This window comes from Narcine bancroftii, chromosome 10 (assembly GCF_036971445.1).
Source record: "Narcine bancroftii isolate sNarBan1 chromosome 10, sNarBan1.hap1, whole genome shotgun sequence".
In the NCBI taxonomy this organism is placed as follows: Eukaryota; Metazoa; Chordata; class Chondrichthyes; order Torpediniformes; family Narcinidae; genus Narcine; species Narcine bancroftii.
The window spans coordinates 33115988-33136915 of record NC_091478.1 but is presented as its reverse complement, the minus strand read 5'-3'; the positions used below and the strand labels follow the sequence as shown (position 1 = coordinate 33136915).

General features: G+C 38.1%; 1 protein-coding gene across 2 annotated transcripts in view; it reads left to right on the top strand.

The window, feature by feature from the left end:
* The window catches only part of tbc1d12b (TBC1 domain family, member 12b), a 78186-nt gene that overhangs the window by 30954 nt on the left and 26304 nt on the right, over positions 1 to 20928 (top strand). For both annotated transcript variants that reach the window (XM_069900575.1, XM_069900574.1), the window contains exon 2: positions 14301 to 14424. In XM_069900575.1, coding sequence (XP_069756676.1) covers positions 14301 to 14424 — 124 coding nt within the window. The remainder of the gene's footprint in view (positions 1 to 14300; positions 14425 to 20928) is intronic.

The following is a 20928-nucleotide window of genomic DNA, read 5'->3' as shown; positions in this document are numbered from 1 at the left end:
CGTAAAAGCAATACCAAGTGTGGAATATGACGTCGCCAGTATCCCAATAACCCCAGGAAACGCTGGGTCTCCTTTTTATTCGCAGGCCTGGCTAGGACTGCGATCTTATTGCGAACCTTATCAGGAATCACCTGTTCTCCAGCATGCCACTGAATACCAAGGAAAATAACCGTCTGGGACGGGCCCTGTATCTTGGTAGGGTTAATGGCCCACCCCCTCTGCATCAGGGCACCTTGGACATTCTCCATACCTTCTCGTACCATCTCTTCTGAGGCGCCTTGGATCATCACATCATCAATATAGTGGTGGATCGAGAGGGAGGGCGGCACTGGTACTGCCTCCAAATCACGAGCAATTAGGCCGTGGCAAATAGTGGGAGAGTGTACGTAGCCCTGAGGGAGGCGGGTGAAGGTATACTGGCGCCCCTTCCAGGTAAAGGCGAACTGATCCTGTGAGACTTCGTCTATAAGAATACTGAAGAAGGCGTTAGCAAGATCAATGACAGCATACCATGTTCCTGAGTTCCCAGTAGCAATGTTTTCAATAAGGGTAACAATGTCCGGAACTGCCGAAGCAAGTGGTGGGGCATGTTTATTTAAAAAACGATAATCAACCGTCATTCTCCAGGAGCCGTCCGGCTTCTGGACAGGCCAAACAGGGCTATTGAAGGGCGACGTTGCAGGCCTCACTACCCCTTCTTCTTTCAAAGCATCAATGGTGGCGGTAATTTCCTCCTGCCCTCCAGGGAGGCGATATTGCGGAATGCATACAGGTTTTGAGGGGGGTGGCACCACCACGGGATCCCACTTGGCTTGACCCACCACTAATCTTTTTGTAATAGTCCGAATTCCGAATGCAAACCCCCCTTGGCTAGTATTAAGGGCTGTACCGGTCAACATATTAATACCCAGAATACACTCGTCAGTGGCAGCTACCAACGCATGTAACCATATGGGGGAAGGGCCATCACCCACCGTGGCACGGACTTTTATTTCCTTTGCCAGGGTGATTGCCCCTCCCATTCCTTCTATTCGAAATGTGGGTCCATTCCAGAGGTCAGGGTTACCAGGAATCACCGAGTGCTCTGCACCGGTGTCAACCAAAGCCAAGTATTGTCGATCATTACCCCCACCCCAGTGAATTGTTAATGGTATGTAGGGCCGCGGATCCCCGTGTGTGCGCCGTGTCTCGATGGAATAGACACGGGAATCCTGCCCACACCTTCAGGCTTCAGAAGGGTTCGGGGGTTTCCAGGACCACATGCTATTGTTATCCTTAAGAGCCTGTTTAACCCATTGTTGTACCTCATCACGGGTAACTGGGGCAGGAGAAGCCGACTCAACAGAAGCAGCAGTGGGAGCAGAAGGCACAGCTGGGCCGGGAGGACCCAGCAACTGGGGATGATGTTCCCCTGCCTTCCTCTTATAAAGGGCATGCAAGACTGCAGTAGGTTTCCCATCAATATCACTTTTAGGTACGCCTAACTTTAACAAAGTTAGAAAAAGCTCTTTTCTGGTCAGTCCATTATTAACAGCAGCCCCTCTCCTTTCATCCTGTCTGTCTGCTTTAACCTGGGTTGTACGTGAGTGGATTTTACCTCCCAACTCCAGTTCTTGGAGTCCAGATAGGGCGAGCACTGCCTCAGATACGAGGTGCCCAATTAGCGGACTAGTTACAGACAGGACCAGTCCCCGTATAGTAGGTTGGGCTGAACGAACCAATCGGGTATGCATTCCAGCTGTGAATAATTCTTCATCAGGGCTCCCCCCATGCATCCACAGCCTCAGGCGCCCCGCATACAGAGCAGAGGCCACGGCCTGTTGGCGAATCACTGCTATACCCTCCTCTGGTGTGCCCCAATGGTTCTGCAAATGCAGATCCCAATCTACTGATGACGGATACACCCGTAACAGGGCTTCTCCTATAGTAACAAGTAAATAGTCTACATCTCTCCTTCTGCCACGTAATTCGGCAGTGACTCGAATATCAGTAGTTAATGATCCTAACCCCAACAATTCCTCAGGGGTCAGATATATGCTACTTCCCCCTTGCTCCCAAACCCGCAGAAGCCAGGCCGCCAAAGTTTCTCCTGTCTTTTGCCTAAAACGATCTCCAATGGCGGCCAGCTCTTTTATAGTAAAGTCACGTATTGTTGTTGACTGCTCCCGACCCCTGTTACCACTCTGGCACATGGGAGGCTGCTGAGACCATCCCGTTGAGGGGGGAGCCCACCTAGCATAAGCAGGGGTTTGGGAGCCTTCCCCTGGGTCCGCCTGGGAGATCGGAGCACCGGTCCCTTCAGTTTCTACACTTACATCATCCCCCCTCTCTCCTTCATCTGCTTGGACAGTCCGCTGCCTTACGGGGCGGGCTTGAACAGCGGAGGGAGAGGGGAGTATGCCAGGCACATGCCGGAGGGTATCTGCATTATTACCATTATCATCATACCAGATATTCCCGTCCCAATCATCAATTACATCAGGATCATTGCCATTCCTTATCATGGCACGAATACGGTGTGGATCAGGTTCTACCCCTTGCTTTTCCTTATTCGCACAGAGCTGTTGCCGGAGTTTAATATTACGGCAAATTGTTTGAACATGCTTATCCTCCCATTCTTTGGCTCGATCCTGACTGGTGCTAACAATTTCGCTCATCATCGAGCAGCGCTGTCGCAGAGTCTCTACTTCCTCCTCTAGTTGTTTTCTCTTATGCTCAGACTTTACCTGCTGCTGAACTAATTCAACTTCACGCTGAACGGAGCGGCGTAAGGCTGTGGCCAGCAGCCAAAAACCGTCTGTCAGCGTCCCCCGTTTTTTTGGAAATTTACTTTCTCGGAGGAGAGTGGCAACCCGCTCTCCCAGAGGCACACTTAAGGGTTCTAACCTTTCATCCCAACTGATGGGTGGTCCCAACAAAGACAGGGTATTAGCCAGCATGCCAAACCCATCATCTTTGGAAGTCCATCCCGGAATCAAAAACTGCTCAGGGCTCACCTCTTTCTTTCGGCGAAACATCTTGAGACCAACCCTGCTCGCTGCGCCAATTGTCTTGGGTAAACTTGTACCTTTCACTTTGTTCGTTTTAGATTGGTCACAGTGTTTGAGCTACCGAAAGAAAATAGAGACACACACCGAGAGCAGTTCAGTCTACACAAATGTTTATTACAAATATAAAGCAGGTTTCAAACTACAATATGCAAGCCTGCCTAATCATACTTAACAACGCCTGGACTGGTCCCAACTGCCGAAGCGAGGCAATGACGGCACACTTGTAGTAGGCTGCCGGGGCGCCGGTAGCAGCTCCTTCACCTCCCCCGACTGAGACGTTGCTCGGACTCCAGCTGTTCTTCCTTCTTGATAAGGGATGTTCCTATCCCTTGGAGAGTCTAAACTTCAGCAGCAGGACCACAGACTTTTATACCCCAAAAACGATTAATCATGCACCCACTCCCTCTAACATTTGTCAGTCAAAATCAAAGCTGAGCATACTATTCTACAATTAAAAAAGATTAATTATTATGGAGCAGGATGCTATAATATCCTGGTTTATCTCGTAGATACAAAGACTTATTGAAACTTCTAAGGCTTTAGCAATACCGTGCCATCCTGCGTTTAGGGGAGAACAATTAATCATGCACCCACTCCCTCTAACATTTGTCAGTCAAAATCAAAGCTGAGCATACTATTCTACAATTAAAAAAGATTGATTATTATAAAAAAGATTGATTATTATGGAACCAGGATGCTATGATATCCTGGTTTATCTCGTGGATACAAGGACTCATTAAAACTTCTTGAGCAAGACAGGTTGTGACCAATACGTCAATTTCAGAGTGTCGTATTTGACAACTGCTTTCCCTGGGCCTCACGGTGGAATTCCATTTCAAAGTGTATCTTCAGATAACTCCCCATGGCTGAGTTTAATTACATCTGCTAATCCTGAAAGTAAGGTGACCTGAATGTGGCCCCAGTGTTGTTAGTTTCAAACAAGCAAGGAAGCATCTGAGCACATGGTTTTAACCCTTCATTACAGGCTCCTAGAACGCTTCCACCAGCGTTGTCTCCGCTCCATCCTCAACATTCATTGGAGCGACTTCATCCCTAACATCAAAGTACTCGAGATGGCAGAGGCCGACAGCATCGAGTCCGCGCTGCTGAAGATACAGCTGCGCTGGGTGGGTCACGTCTCCAGAATGGAGGACCATCGCCTTCCCAAGATCGTGTTATATGGCAAGCTCTCCACTGGCCACCGTGACAGAGGTGCACCAAAGAAGAGGTACAAGGACTGCCTAAAGAAATCTCTTGGTGCCTGCCACATTGACCACCGCCAGTGGGCTGATATCGCCTCAAACCGTGCATCTTGGCGCCTCACAGTTTGGCGGGCAGCAACCTCCTTTGAAGAAGACCGCAGAGCCCACCTCACTGACAAAAGACAAGAGGAAAAACCCAACCCCAACCAACCAATTTTCCCCTGCCACCGCTGCAACCGTGTCTGCCTGTCCCGCATCGGACTTGTCAGCCACAATCGAGCCTGCAGCTGACGTGGACTTTTACCCCCTCCATAAATCTTCATCCGCGAAGCCAAGCCAAAGACAGACTCTGGAAAATGTGGAAATAGTTCAAAACATTCTGAAGAAACAGGGAAGGCATTTGAACTGTTGGAATAATGGATTTGTTTCCGTCTTGGTGTCTAATGATTTGATTTAATTCCAACAACCAGAGAAATTTGTGGTACAAATGATTTTTATTGGAAATTTTAGTTGGGGTTAAAACTACAGTAACTGTACCCTGGTAACTGGCACCTTCTGGGATTGGTAGATGTCGGATAAGTGAATTATCCGGCTGCTTGAGTCTTTTGTGTTGCTTAAATGGAGAAGATACAGTGAGGTGTGCCAATTTTAAACTACCGTATTCTGCGGGTTTTTTTCCATTGTTGCTTGAATTCTGGATAACAGGGATTTTACTGTACAGTATATTTAACACCACACTTCTTGCTCTGCTTCTTCATTTAATATTTTATAATGTGCATGTATAATTTTAAAACCCTTTTTTTCCACAATTCACCAAATTTTATACCCTGCTGCAATCAAGCTAATTAAACACATTTACTGTGATCTTTTTGTATCTTGTATACAGCATCACAAAAAGAAAAGACTCTAAATAAAATACAATATAGTTTCCAAAGGAAAGATTTTGTACGATGGTGGACTCGGCACGGGGTCAAGTGGCCCTTCTCATCTTTTTTTTTGAAAATTTTATTTAATTGCAAAATACAATATAATAAACAAATACAAAAAAAGGAAAAAAAAACTATAAACTATAACCCCCCTCCCCCACTAAACTTAAAAAAAGCGCCAACCCACCCTCCTCCCTCGGAGTCTTAAAAAAATGGTATTAAATATCCTCTGTTTAGTGTGCCAACTCTACACCATTTACTTAATTTCTATAAACATATACTTTAAATAAAAACCCCACATATCAACAAAAAAAGATAATTATTTCTTAGATTATATGTTATTTTTTCTAAATACAAACACAACTGTAATTCATTATGCCATCTTTGCAAACTCAATTGTACATCATTTTTCCATGTAACAGCTATACAGTTTCTCGCTACTGCTAACCTTAATCTTAAAAAAGCTGAATACGGTTTAATCATTTGTAGCTCCATAAATGGCACATTAATATAACCTAATAAACCATCGTTGGATCCAATTGCAAATCATTCTCGAACAAATCTCTCAAAAATTTTATAACTTCCTCCCAAAAATATTTAACTTTCTTAAATAACCAAACTGAATGTATAAAAGTACCTTTTTACTCTCCACATCTAAAACACAAATCTGTTAAACTAAATCCATATCTCTTCAATTTCTCAGAAGTTAAATATAATTGATGCAAAAATTTATAATTAACCATATTATACCTCATGTTAATTAACTTTGTAACACTGTCCATACTCATTTTAGACCATTCTTCCCTTGTCAAACCAATATCTAAATCTTTTTCCCATTTCTCTTTAACCTTATTCATATCTACTTTCTCCATTTTCTCCTGTAACAACCAATCCATATCTGAAATAAAACCTTTTTCAACTTTATCTGCAATTAATAACTCAAATTCCGTTTGACATGGCAGAATTAATTCCTGCCCATAATTCTTCTTTAAAAAAAATTAAAGCTGATAATAAGCGAACAAAGAGTTTGACAAAATACCGTATCTCTCCTGTAACCTTTCAAATGAAGAAAATCTCCCTGCCTCAAAACAGTCCACTATATATTAACTATTCCTTTAATCTCCCAGTCTTTTAAATAAGGGATATCTAAAGAAAAAGGAATTCATTTATTTTGATATAATGGTGATTTAATAAATATTTTTCCTTTAGAACCTATAAGTAAATTTTGATTAAACCAAATATTCATTATATTGTCGTAAAACAGGTAACTTAAATGTTTGTAATAATAAGGGGTTCCATTTATAAATAAAATGAGTAATATTATTTTCAGAAATCTGATCCATCTCTATTTTTGCCCATCTCGGGGGGTTGTTCAATATTAAATAACCTATTAATAAACTTCAATTGCGCTGCCTCATAATAATTCTGAAAACAAGGTAACTGTAAACCACCTAACTCATAGCATCGTTAATTTTTGAACAGAAACTCTTGACAATTTACCTTTCCATAAAAATAACCTAATTACTTTATTTATTTCCTTTAAAAAAATTTTGGTATTACACACGGTATTGACTGAAAAAGATATTGTATTCGTGGATATATATTCATCTTTATATAATTAACTCTTCCAATTAAAGTCAATGGTAAATCTTTTTACTTATTTAAATCAATTTTAATCTTATTCAATAAAGGCATATAATTTAAATTATATAAATCTTGATATTCTTTGTTTACAACTACTCATAAATATTTAATCTTATTAGACCATCTAAATTTAGTAATTTGCCTACAGTCTATATAGTCTTCATCAGCTATTGGTAAAATCTCACTCTTTTCCCAATTAACTTTATATCCTGATAACCTCCTATATTTGATTCAACAAATCTTGTAATGACTTCAGTGAATTTTTTGAATTTGTTAAATATATCAAAACATCATCTGCAAACAAACTAATCTTATATTCACTTCCTCTCACTTGGTTCTATTACCAAAGCAAACAAAGCAGGAGAAAGAGAACAACCCTGTCTGTGGAATGAGATGAAGGAATTTGAAACCTGACCATTCATCATTACTCTTGCTGTAGGTCCAGCATACAAAGCTTTAACCCAACCTCTAAATAATGGACCAAAATTAAAATTTTCTAATACTTTAAACAAAAAATTCTACTCTACTCGGTCAAACGCTTTCAGCATCCAAGGATACACCATTGGTTGATTAAGTTGTTGTTTTGCAGCATTAATTAATTATATCAATTTAACTATATTATCTGCTGAATATCTACCTCTAACAAAACCTACTTGATCAATATGTACCAATTTTGGCAAATAATTTGCTAATCTATTAGCTAATACTTTAGCCACAATTTTGTAGTCAACATTTAATAATGATATCTATCTATACAAAGCCACTTTTAAAGGGTCCCTATTTTTTTTGGTAATCAATGCTCTTGAAAAAGATTCTGGAAATTCACCAGTTTTCGTTGCTTGTTTCAATACATCCTTATATAACAGAAATAACAAATCATTAAATTCTTTATAAAACTATTGTAAATCCATCCTCTTCAGGAGACTTCCCTTGAGACATCGTTTGCAAGGCGTCTTTCAACTTTAAATCAATGAATGAAACATCTAAATCTTTCACATCCAACTCATTCAATAATGGCAAATCCAATCTAGATAAGAAAGAATCAATTTCTTGATCACCTTCTGATGTATATAAATTTTTAAAAATTCCCCATTTATAGGTAATCTCACTATTTTTCCTAATAGCATTAATTGTTGTCGATACTTGCTCAGTTTTAAGTTGCCACACTAAAACCTTATGCGCTCTTTCACCCAACTCATAATAATGTTGTTTAGATTGGAAGATCACTTTTCATATTTATAAGTTTGTAAATTATTATAACATAATTTCAATTTAGATAATTGTAATCTTCCTCTAATAAATATTGTTTTTTAATCCTTGCTGTATGACTAATAATTTGACCCCTCAAATAAGCCTTTAAAGCATCCCATAAAATGAATTTACTCTGTACTGAACCTTCATTCATTTGTAAGTAAAAGGTTATTTGATCCCTCATATTTAATAAAGTCAGGTCTCTTTCATAACATCTCATTAAATCTCCAACGATTAGCTGTCTCAGTTTCTTCAGCACCTAAACATTTAGCTGACAACAAGGAATGGTCGGACAATAATCTACTTTTATATTCTGCATAATTAAATCTCCCCTGTAACTGCACAGATATCAAAAATAAATCTATTCTAGAAAAAGAATTATGCCGAGCTGAGTAAAAAGAAAAATCTTTTTCAGTTGGGTTTAACCTCCTCCATATTTCCACTAAATTCAAATCTTTCATCATCTCAAGCAATATTTTTGCCATTTTTGTTCTTTTTACAGTTTTTGGAGATTTATCCAACAAAGGATCCAGACAACAATTAAAATCTCCTCTAACCAAAACATTCTCATTTGATTGATTCAAATTTTTTTAAAATATCAGAAATAAAAAGCTTCATCACCTTCATTTGGAGCATATACATTCATTAGTGTCCAACTTTCAGAAAAAAAATCGTATAATTAACCATCAAAATTCTTCCCGCATTAGCAGAAAAAGAATCCAAACTAAAAGAAACTTTTTTGTTTACCAATATGGCAACCCTTCTAGCTTTTGAATTATTAGAAGAAGCAATTGCATGTCCTACCCAATACCTTTTCCACTTCAAATGTTCTTTTTCTGTCAAATGAGTTTCTTGCAGAAATACAATATCTACTTTCAACTTCCAACACTTTATCAGATGCTTTAACCGCTTGACATTAAAAGTTGCAAAATTTAAAGTATTCATTATGTCTTACCAATTGGCACCCAAACTTGTACAATTGGCTCCCTCAAAAACTAACTCTTTATATAAAAGGTGGGGTTGTTTTGTTTTTTTTTAAATCCAAAAAAGCCCCCCTTGCCCCCCCAAAAAGAAAAACTGCAGTAGCAGTAACTCCCCTTTATTAACCAGGTGTGGTTAATACCAACAGTGGCTGATGACTTCGGATTTAGCTGGGTGTCATCTTCTCCCTAACCGGACAAAAATCAACTTCTTCCGGAAATTCCTCCTGCAGATCCATCAATTGTTCAGCTTCCAACTTTTTTTCGCCTTTTCCATTTCCAACTTTATTCAAAGTGACCAACAGCTTCGTAGAAAAATCCTGAGTCAACTTAGAATCTGGTAAAGAATTGCCAAAGGTTAATGCATCCTGTGGATTTTCCAAAAAATTGAGATTAGAACTGCCCATAGAATACTTTTTAAATTGCTGGATATCTAAAAGTAGATTTGAACCCTTTCTTCCATAGGACCGCTTTAGTCACATTAAACTCCTTCTTTCTCATAACAACCCCCTGACTCAAGTCTGCATTTTAAAAAAAAACCTTGCTATTCTGTACTATTCATACAAGCCTATAAAACTGCTGCACGCAGAATTATCTCTAGATCTTGGTACCTTAAACACCTCACCAAAACTGCCCTAGGTGGTTGACCCAGTAACGGCTTTTTCCTTAATGCATGATGAGCTCTCTCTAACTCCAAACCCTCTGGAAAATACTCTGGACCAAAAATTTCAACAATCCAATCTTGAAAAAAACTTTGTAGGATTCATTCCTTCAAAACCCTCTGGTAACCCCCTATTTTTATATTATTCTGCCAGTTCTGATTTTCCAATGAGTCCATCTTGGAATCTTGAAATGTAAATAGATTTATGATTAAATGACTGATTTATGATCTGCTTTTGTAATGCTATTTTTCACTCTTCGAATGATGACTGACCGAAAAGATCAGTTTACACTGTTGAAACATTTTTTCTTTTCTTGCACTAATTACAACTGTAAATATTTATCATTTAATATTTAACTTTTTCTGTCTTGGCATATTGTGGAAGTAATCAGGTGTATTTTGTGCACCTGTTTGGTTGCAGCAAGTAAGAAATTGTACTTGTGTATATCACCGTGAATTCTCATTACTCATGACTAGGTCAGTGCTTCATTTTGCTTCCAGCATTTCCTTCGTTTACTTCTCTTTTCAAATCCAAGTGGTCATAAAGGCAAGATCAGTATTTCTGCACCTGGATTTGTTACAGGAGATCTGAGGCAGTAATATTAGCAGCATAGCTTCGTGATAAGGTTGTATTTGAACTCTGGACAGTGGTCATAGTCATTCCCTTTAATTAGCCCCTTCAAGCTTCCATTTTCAGCAGTTTTTTTAAAAAACTATTTGTGCCATTTCCTTCTGCAACATTAGAGTGATCCAGAAAGCTTCAAGGAGGAAGTTAACTCATTGTGTATGTTAAGGAATGCACAAGTTGAATGAGAACACATGCTAGAAGCAGGGAGAACATGTAAAATGGACACACTTTTTCAGTTGTAGTATTTTACTCAAACATCATCAGCTCCTCTACCAGGCTATATATAAAGCACCACTGTTCAAAGTTCAGATTTGTTGTCAGAGTACATGTATGGATTCACAGACAGAAAATTAATATTCAGTAATAAATAATGTGGAAAGAAAGAGCCCTTGACTGAGTTTGTTATTTAGGGGTCTGATGGTGGAGGGGTAGCACTGTTCCTGAACCTGGTGATACGAGTCTTGTGGCACCTCTACCTCTTTCCTGATAGCAGCAGTGAGAACAGATCATGTCCTGGATGGTGTGGATCATTGATGATTGCTGCTCCTCCCCTACAGTGACAGTCCATGCAGATTTTCTTGGTGGGGAGAATTTTGCCTGTGATGCACTGGTCTGTGTGCACTACCTCTTCCAGTGCTTTTCCCCTCAGAGGTGCCCCCGTACCAGGCTGTGATGCAGCCAGTCAGCACACTTTTCCATCACGAATCTGTAGAAGTTTGCCAAAGTTTTCAATGTCATAACCAAACCTCCCAAAACTCCTGAGGAAATAGAGTTGCTGATGTGTTTTCTTCACAAGGAAAGGTCCTCCAAGATGGTGAATCCCAGAAATTTTAATTTCATCATCTCCATCTCTGATTTCCCCCCCAATGATCATACATCTCTGATTTTCCCTTTCTAAAGTCCACAATCTGCTCCCTGGTTTTGGTGACGTTGAGTGTGAGGTGGTTGTTAGTACACCATTCAACCAAGTTTTCAATCTGCCTCCTCTGTACTGAATCATGCCCCTTTTTATACAACCCACTGCCGTGGTATCATCAGTAAATTGGTAGTTGGTGTTATTGTCGTACCAAGCCACATAGTTATGGTATATAGTGAGTAGAACAGAGGGCTACGAACTTGTAGTGCTCTGGTACTGATGGAAATTGTTGGGGAGATGTTCTTTCAAATCATAACTGATTATAATCTGGACGTGAGGAAATCCAGGATCCATTTACACAGTGGGGTGTTGTCCCAGGTCTTGAAGTTGGCAGATCAGTTTTGAGTGAATGATGGTGTTGAATGCTGAACAGTAGTTGATAAAGAACATCCTGATGAATGTGTCTTTGCAGTCCAGGTGTTCCAGGGTTGTGTGTGGAGCCAGTGAGATGGCATCTACTGTGGACCTGTTGCTGCAGTAGGCAGATTGGAATAGATTCACATCGCTGCTCAGAGTGATATAATAAACAGGTACGTAATGAGCAAGACAGAAAGAAATGAAAATTTTCAAATTTCCCCACCAAAATACATAAAAAAATTATGTTGGTCATATGGAAGGGGGCTTTGACTGGTGATCCTTGGATTTGTCAAAGTCAAATGAAGGTATACTTCAGTGGATAAAAAAAATATATCTTAGAACCACTCTTTAAGACGGTGAAAGTTATGCTGGTTTAAATTAATTGGTAATAGAGCAACCCTCACAATGAACCAATACAAATACAATAAAATCCCTGTTATCTGGAATTCAAGAAACCAGTAGCCTCAAGCAACCTGCGGAAAAAAAAAGTTAATAGGTAAGAAATATGCAATTTTAAAATTGGTGCCCCTAGTGGTCAGTTCACCAATCACACAATCTCAAGCAACTGCACATCCACTGATCTGGCATCTACCAATCCCCATGGGTGCTAGATACTGTTTTTTTTAATGCGGTATGTCGATTTGTTACTACTGTTCTTAACTTTGCTACTCTTGAATATTTCAATACTCTTTCCAATAGTTTTTTTTATCCCCATCTGCACTCATGCACACTGGACAATGAAGATTTTGCTTCCTGATCACTTCTGGGTATATTTTATGGATTTTGGGCTGCTGATCATGAAATTTACCATAAAACTTTCCTATCATGTACTGTTTTTTTTAGATAAAATCTATTTTTGTGATTTCCTGTCACATTTCAAGTCTACTTCAAGCAGACCAAACCGTGAAGTGCACCATGTCATTGAAAATTCATTTTCTGTGGGCTTGAAGGTCAAGCATAGCTGCAGGAACAGTTGGAGAATATTCCCAAGGTTGCTACAGATTCCAGCTTCTGCAGTCTCTCATGTATCTCCTGTATTCATTATATTTTCTTTGAGTAAATATTGAATCACTACAAAGAACAATGGCTTTACTAGAAATGTAATATCCCCATTGTATAAGCTGCTTAGATCTTCCATATACTGTACCTGGACTTTAACTTCCTCAATCTAGCCCCACTGTTTGCTGTATTTGAGTTAGTACACCATTGGTGAGGTTGGACCGTTATTCATTAATACATGGCATTGGCACACGTGGTCATCATGGACACCACACAAATGATGCAATCACCCTGAATGAAAATTTCAAAATGTAATTCTTCTTGTGATGTTTAACATATTTGTTATTTCATCTTGTACTTTTATTCCTGAGTATGTCTCAAACCTAATTATTTTTGGGAATACAGAATTAAAAATGCAGCATGGTGAGCTGTTTGAGGTCACTTTATCATTGCAATTAGTTACTTGGGCAATTGACACCAATGCTGTGTGCCAAGGATCTCCTTGAACTCCTTTTATGGAAATAGGTCATTGTTTTTCAAAGTTATCAGCTGGCATGGTGGTTAACCATAAATTTTGGGACAATGACATATTCCTATTCTGAATTGTAAATGTTCTTTCTTGGAGGATAATGTCCAGAGCAATCCAACAGTCTGGTCTTTCTATTGCCTGTCATACATCCAGTCTATCTGATTCTTTAAAACCTCATAAATTTAAGCACAAACTGGATAAAACACATGAAAGTGCCACAACTTTGGCCAAGATTTATTTGCCCCATTGAGATATCTGTATTTGCTGCTAATCCACAAATAGAATTCAAATTTGCAAGCAAGGGGGCGAAGATTTTTTTAAAAAAATGAAAACCCGAGAAGAAGCCGGAAACACTCAGCGTGTCAGTCAGTATCTATGAAAAGCTAAATAGAATTAGCATTTCAGGTCAAATCTCCTTCAGCAGAATGTCTCCAGCATTATTTTATTTGCTAAACTTGTACTCTCTTGGATCCTTCTTAATTTAAACAGATAAATATTGTAATTTAAAGGGAGATTTGAATAAGCCTACCAGAAAACGGCTGGATTAAAAACTATCTTCATAAGTTATTGTTTTAATTATTATAAAATTGGACTAATGCTGTAATTTTTTTTGGAATACTTGCAATATTCAAAAATGTTCCAAACTATTAAAAATTAAATAAGATTTTCATTAAAATTTAAAAATCTATCAATGAAATGTTAATGCATCAAAAGAATTAAAATTGTATTGGATTAATTGCACTGTATTTAATAATAAATGTAAATGACCGGATATTTCCCCTCTATTCAATTGAAAAAAACGTTACAGATTCTGCGCCAGGATTAACTGTGGTTGTAGACATTGGGAGAATTCCTCAGGTTAGTGCTGGAAATTGACACAACTTGCGTCCTGCCACTTCATTTTTGAAGATGAACACAAGCAAGGAGCAGTGGCAAGTTCAATTGCTCGCAGTTCTTTGCAAAATGGAGTCCAATGTGTTAAAGTTTTGTGTAAACTGCAAAAGTGGTGGTTTAGGAAACATTTGTTTTGCTGTTTGTTGAGCATAGTAGAAGAACTGAATCTGAAATTATTTACAATTTTTATAAAGTATTTACAATTTTTAAAGTGCTTTGTGTAGATTGAAATTGCTGACCAATATTTCTTCTTGTTTTTTAAGAAACTTTCTTACTAAGAAGACAAAGGAACCGCTTCCATCCACTTGTAGTGCACCAGGCTGGAAGTTATTTGGGAAAATCCCTCCAAGGGAGAATTCGCAGAAAGATTCCAAAACCATACAACAGGTATGCATTTGTGTGTTATCTAGTGTATTAGAAAAATATTTTGCTGCATGACATTTTTCTTTAGGTTTTGACTATTTTATTGTAAACTGGTTATGATCTGGCATTACAATGGTGAATGAGGTGTGAGTAAAAAGAGAACTATGGTACAAACTGAGAATCTTTTCATGTAAAATAAAGGCCAAATGCTGAAAATAGCAAGTAAGGCTGCGATCTGTGGAGACGCAATAATGGACATTTTGGGTGAAAGATCTTTGACCTATTAAGTACTTCCAGCATCTACTGTTTTTTTAGATTCCAGCATCTACAATTTTTAATCTTTTAAGTGTAGATGTTTGGACATTTGATATGTACCTCCTTGATAATTTAAGGTTTCCAATGTTCTGTAGCACAAATTACATTGTCTTAAAATAAAATGGATGAGTATTATGTGGCTTGATAGGCGAAGCTCATCTGAAGATCAAGGTGTAGGATAAAGCAACTGATCTGACTTTGTCAAGTAAGTCAAGCCTGTTCAAAGTGTTTTAATTCCTATCTTGTTGAGTGTACTTGACAATTCCAGATTATGTATCCTCATTCATTGTTCATTGGGTTGGAAAGGTTATTAGTGTTTGTTATCGGTATATTTGATGACTAGAAGTGGAAAAGATGGGGTAAAAGTTGATCAGTCATGGATCAGGATTTTCCAGAAGTCTGAAAATTTTTTTTTTCCTAAGAAGGTTTAAAAGCACCCTTAAATCTTTCCCTATCCAACTGGGAATACAGAATTCCTTGAAAGTGGCATCACAGGTGGATAGGGTTGTAAAGAGAACTTTTGGCATATGGCCTTCATAAATCAAAGTATTGAATACAGGAGTTGGGATGTTATGGTAAAGTTGTACAAGACATTATGCGGCCAAATTTGGAGTATTATACGCAGTTTTAGTTGCCCAACTACAGGAAAAATATCAATAAGATAGAGTGCAGAGATTTACCAGGATGTTGCCTGGACTTCAGGAACTGAGTTACAGGGAAAGGTCAGACAGGATAGCACTTATTTCCCTGAAATGTAGAAGAATGAGGGGAGATTTGATAGAGGAATTTAAAATTATGAGAGTAAGTGTAGATAGGTTTTTTCCACTGAAGGTAAGTGAGATACAAACCAGAGGACATAGGTTAAGGGTGAAGGGGGGAAAACTTCTTCACACAGAATGTTAGAAGTGTGGAACACAGCTGCCATCTGTAGTGGTGAATACAGGCTCAATTTTCACATGTATGAACAATTTGGACAAGGGCATGGATGGGAGAGGTATGGAGGGCTATAGACTGGATGCAGGTCAGTTAGACTAGGCAAAGACTATAAGGGCTAAAGAGTCCTGTTTCAGTGGTGTAATGTTCTGCGGTTCCAGTAATCTTGAGACAGAAACCCTTTTCATACTGGCTAACCTGTAAATTGTCCATTCAATGAACCAGTTAAAAAAGCCATTTTTTCCATTCACACTGGGCCACTGTTGACCCGTACTCTGCGTCCTTTCACACTTACCACTAGGCATCCTCAGGGAGAAGGGCACCTATCCTCCACCGGTGATGACTGAGTGACACATCAAGCGACACGGACCTGCCCTCCCAGAACTCCATGCGGCAGAGAAACCCCTCTATGAGAGCTCTGTGCATATAGCCCTTTCTCTGCTGCACAGAATTCTGGAGGGGCAGGTCCGCCATCACTCTCTCTGTTTCTCACAGACATATATATCTATTCTTGATTGTAGTATGTACCCATTTCGTGTGAGTATGTATTTCATCCCAGCTATGACTTTCCCACAGTCTTTATAAATTGTGTGCATATATATTATTGCCACTACCACTTTCCCACGGTCCTTTATAAATTTACAAAGGTTTATATAGGTCAGCACAGCCACAGGGGCCGAAGGGCTCATAGTGTGCTGTACATAATGCTTAATTATTTTATAATTAGGCATGATTCATTTTGTTTAAATACAAGATCATAATACAAATACCTTTTTAATCTTTTGTTTTCTTCTCATTTATGCATTCACACAAAAATATCATTAATGCATCACTACTTTGTCCCTGGATAATCCATGACCCTTTCCCACTGGGCTAATTGGCATGCAGACGTCAGATGACCCCAAGGATGATGCACCCTACCTAGGCGGTCTCTCCTCAGGGTGATTTGATGTCTGCGTGCAGATTCACGAGCATTCACACAGGCCCTTTATTGGCCTGTTAATTACTAGGTATATTGGCCATTAATTACTAGGATAAGGAGTCAGTGTGAAAGGGGCTTCTAGAGATTAGAACAGAGGGTCAAAGAGCAAAGGCACATTGATTCCTAGATATATACTGACAGGTTCTTCCTGTTTTACTCAGGCTTTGATAATTAAAATTCTGAAATGTATTTTTTCTCCATACTACCTGCTAATGCTGAATCATTTTTTGTAATCTTCTCTGTGCCAAGTTTTCTATCTTCAACATCTTGTGCAGAATTATGTATGAACTGTTCAGTGAAATTAATAAAAGAACCTTGAAATGTTCAGTCCCTAGGATTAAACCTGCAGAAGTGCATTGGAATAATTTAAATAAAGCTAATATAATTTTTAGCCATGTTAATCTAAAGCTGCAATATCAGCTACAGATATTTGCATATTTCTGTAGGGAACCGAAGATGTAAATCCACAAATATAAATTTTGATAGATGAAGACAGTGCTGTGAAAATTAATCTTGGGTTGGGTTAGGAAATACCTTATTATTTGAGATGCCATCAAGCATTAATAAACACAAATCAACTTCATATGCACAAATTGGATGGATTGCTCTGTATATTTTTTCCAATTTTATATTAAAAAGTGCAAATATTAAGATCAGCAAAAATAAATTCTTGTATGTTTATTAGACATATTAATTATTTTTGGAGGAAAACCTATTTGATTTGTATATTCCAATTGTGAAATTGTCAGCTCCTTCAAGCAAAGTTGACGTTCTATGGTCTCTCATTAAGTCATTTAAATAATTCCTCTTGCCTGTTGTACTCGCTTTGATTGCTGGTGAATGGACCTGAATTGCAAAAGTAAACTGAAATGGTGTTGAATTAGGTAAACCAAAATTTGACTTTAGAATACATATTACCAGAGCATCATTATAATTGGTCATGAGTCAAGATCAAAATAAGAATGAAGTCACTTGTTTAAAACCAGTGTACTCTGAGTTTAATCTGAAAATTAGTTATTACCATGAAAATGCCCATTCTTCTAAATTGAGCTTTTAAAGCAAATGTTAAGGCTTCAAGATCGGAAATGTTTTAGAATCTATCTGCTGTCCTTGGGTCTAATTTGAAGAATAAACTATTCATCTGACTTTTTTTTCCTTCACCTGAAATTGAAATATTTGTTTTTTATATTTTCAATTGAGCAATATTTCATTTAACATATACGCTATCATCATTTAAGCCACAGTGATTGATGATATTATTTGGCCCATGATGTTGTGCTAACATATAAACCTACTCAAAAAAACTAAACCTTCCCTACCTCATAAACCTCTCACCTTGTTTTTTAAACGTCCCTATTGTACCAGCCTCCACCACTACCCAGGCAATGCATTCCAGGCACTCATTATTCTCTGTGTTTAAAAATAAATAAATAAAACCACCCCTGTTTGTGTAGATACTGTTTATCTGGATGCTAGCTTGCATCAGGTCCTTTTAATGACATACATCAATCTTGTTTAACTTTCAACCCAAAAATGTATTTTTTTTACTGTATGATAGTTTATACATTTTTTTTAACCAGTTTCAATTGCAGAATTGGATCATTTCTGTCTTTGGCTTCATGGCAGCAGTAATTTAATTTGAGGCATCATGGAGAAAATTGAGTTAAGATGACTTTTCCTTTGGACATCACTAAGATGGAAAATACCACGATTGTTACTGGAAGCTATCTCGTGCATTCTTTTGATTCTATTGTGGAAAGTAAATTTATCTGTCCCCTGTTAGTGTAATGTACTCCTGCATTCAATATGACCATTCTACAGAGACGTTTCTGTCCACTGATCTTTTAGCGTATTTTGTGGCAGAATGATAACATGATATCTTGCATTTAGAATGGATGCTAATTCATTGCCTTGACAAACATGACTGAACATTCAAACAGACAAATAATGTTTTAACGATCTTTCGTTCATAGAATATTTCAGGTTCTTAAATCAAAACTTGTTTGTACATTGTCTATGATATTGAAGTTGAAAACTGAAAAACTAAATAAGTAGTTTTGCATTTCAAGTATCTCTAAAATGCCAATAAAGTAAAATCCCAGATAGTGGAGAAGAAGCTGGATGTTGAATCTATAACATAGTCAACTCTAACTTAAAATTAATAGCAGGTATCTATTCCATTGAGAAAGAATTGGAGCTTTCGGTGAGTTCATCTGTTTGTGGAATAATTAAGAGAAAAGTGGATAGTATTGCATGACAGATGGCGAAGAACAAAGGAATAGATACAGGGGTGGGAAAAGGGGGATAATACTCCATAAAATTAAATACAGGTACATTTAGAATCCTAGAATACATAAGCAGACTGCACCATTCAGCCCTTGATGCTGGCCCAACCTTTCAAAACATCTGGTGATCCCTTTATCATATTCCTACTCTTTTTGCCCCTCATGACCCTTGATGTGTTTGTTTTTCTAATCTGTGTGCACCTTAAATGTACTCAGCCTTCATAGCATTCTGCAGTAGTGAATTTCACAGGCTAACAGTCCTCTGAGTGAAACATTTTTTAAAATTCATCTCAATCCTAGATGCCTTGCCTCGTATCCTTAGATGTGATGTTGTTCCTCCAGCTAGGGGAGGTGTCCACTCCACATCCCTCCTGCTGAGCTTTACCAGAATTTTGTACATTCCAGTAAGATCTCTCTTCCAAAGCAAAATGTGTCACATCAATTGCTTGCTGCATCTACATGTTTGCTCTCAGTGATTGGTGTAGTAGATGCTAGTGTATCCTTCTACAACAATGTCTCCCAATCTAAAACTATTCAAGTAGCACTCGACTTTTAAGAAAGTGTGCAACTTCACACCTGTCTGTTACATGAGACTGACATGTGTTTGGCTATTCATTCACTGAACTTGTCTAATTCCTTTGAAGTCTCAGTGCATCTTTCTCTCAGCCTAAAACCCCACTTAGTTTTGTGTGTAAAGTTAGAAAAATTATTTCTCTACTTGATTAGATGTAGCTTTCTCGGATGGCTTTAAAAACGAGCATTGATAATGTACATAATTCATTTAAAAATTGGGGTTTTTTTTAATTCAAGGGGCTTAAAATCACTTCAAAACATTGCACGAAAGTAAAATAATTAAAATCTATATGGGTGACTATCTATCACCCATTTTGCACTTTCCACTCCTTAGCTGCATCTGATTTGGTGTAGGGTCAAATAAACTTTTTCACTAACATATTATACAGGAATTCTAGCAAGATTGGTCTCTGCCACAATCCACCAGGGGGTGTTGAGCAAAACATGTAGAGATGCCTATTATTTGAAAAGTCCAGAACTTGATACTGGATCTGCACACGTCTTGGATTAGTTCTGTCTAGGTCAACCAACAGCCCTAGCACACATAATTCACCCCCACGTAAACTATCCACAGAGTAAATGGTAATGTCTTTTGGGAAAAATAATATACAGTACTATCCACATATCAATATTAGCAACAGAACTGGCTTGACAAAGACGATAAAAGAACAGAAAAATACTTTTTAGCATTCTTGAGCCATCATTTGCAATTAGCCCACTGTACTGTGATTGGAAACGTATTCATACACAGCAAGTGATTCATTGGGCAGTAACATAGTGGTGGCAAAACAAAGTTGTTTTAGAAAGCAAATTCCAGAGGTGAGTCATAAGGGAAACAAGGATTTGCGGTCACGCGAAGGAAAAGAAACATTAAAATGACTTATTATTAGAGCAGGTCAAAATTGTACTGGTCAAATTAATTATACAGTAACAGTTTGCATGTCCCATGGAAATTCTAATGCATTTGGTCTGAGTCATCTTGAGTTTAATGTGGCATATTGTAGCTAGCTTCAACATCAGTATCTGCAAGAAGCCCTACTGATATGTTGGTGCATTTACTAAAATTACAAATCGTGATCATACCAATCCGTATAATGCAGAATCCTCAACGTAAGTAGACACTGAGATGCTGGTTCACTAACACTAAAACTACTTCAGCTTTTAAAATTGCTGAAATGTTTTCTATTCTTTAATGCTTTTACACACTCAGATATTTAAGTAAGATCTTTTGCTTCCATTGAAGTGTTAAACTATATTATTAAAAGGAATTTTAAAAGAACTTGAATGTGAACCTATTAATATAATTGTAGTTTTGGGATCCAGAAATTATTTGTGCTTTGTTTCAATCAAGTGAGGGGCATAAAATAGATTTGGAGCTCCATGTTATTTAATTGCTTTTTAGTCAGATCTCACTTCACGATTTGACTTTTCACAAACCAC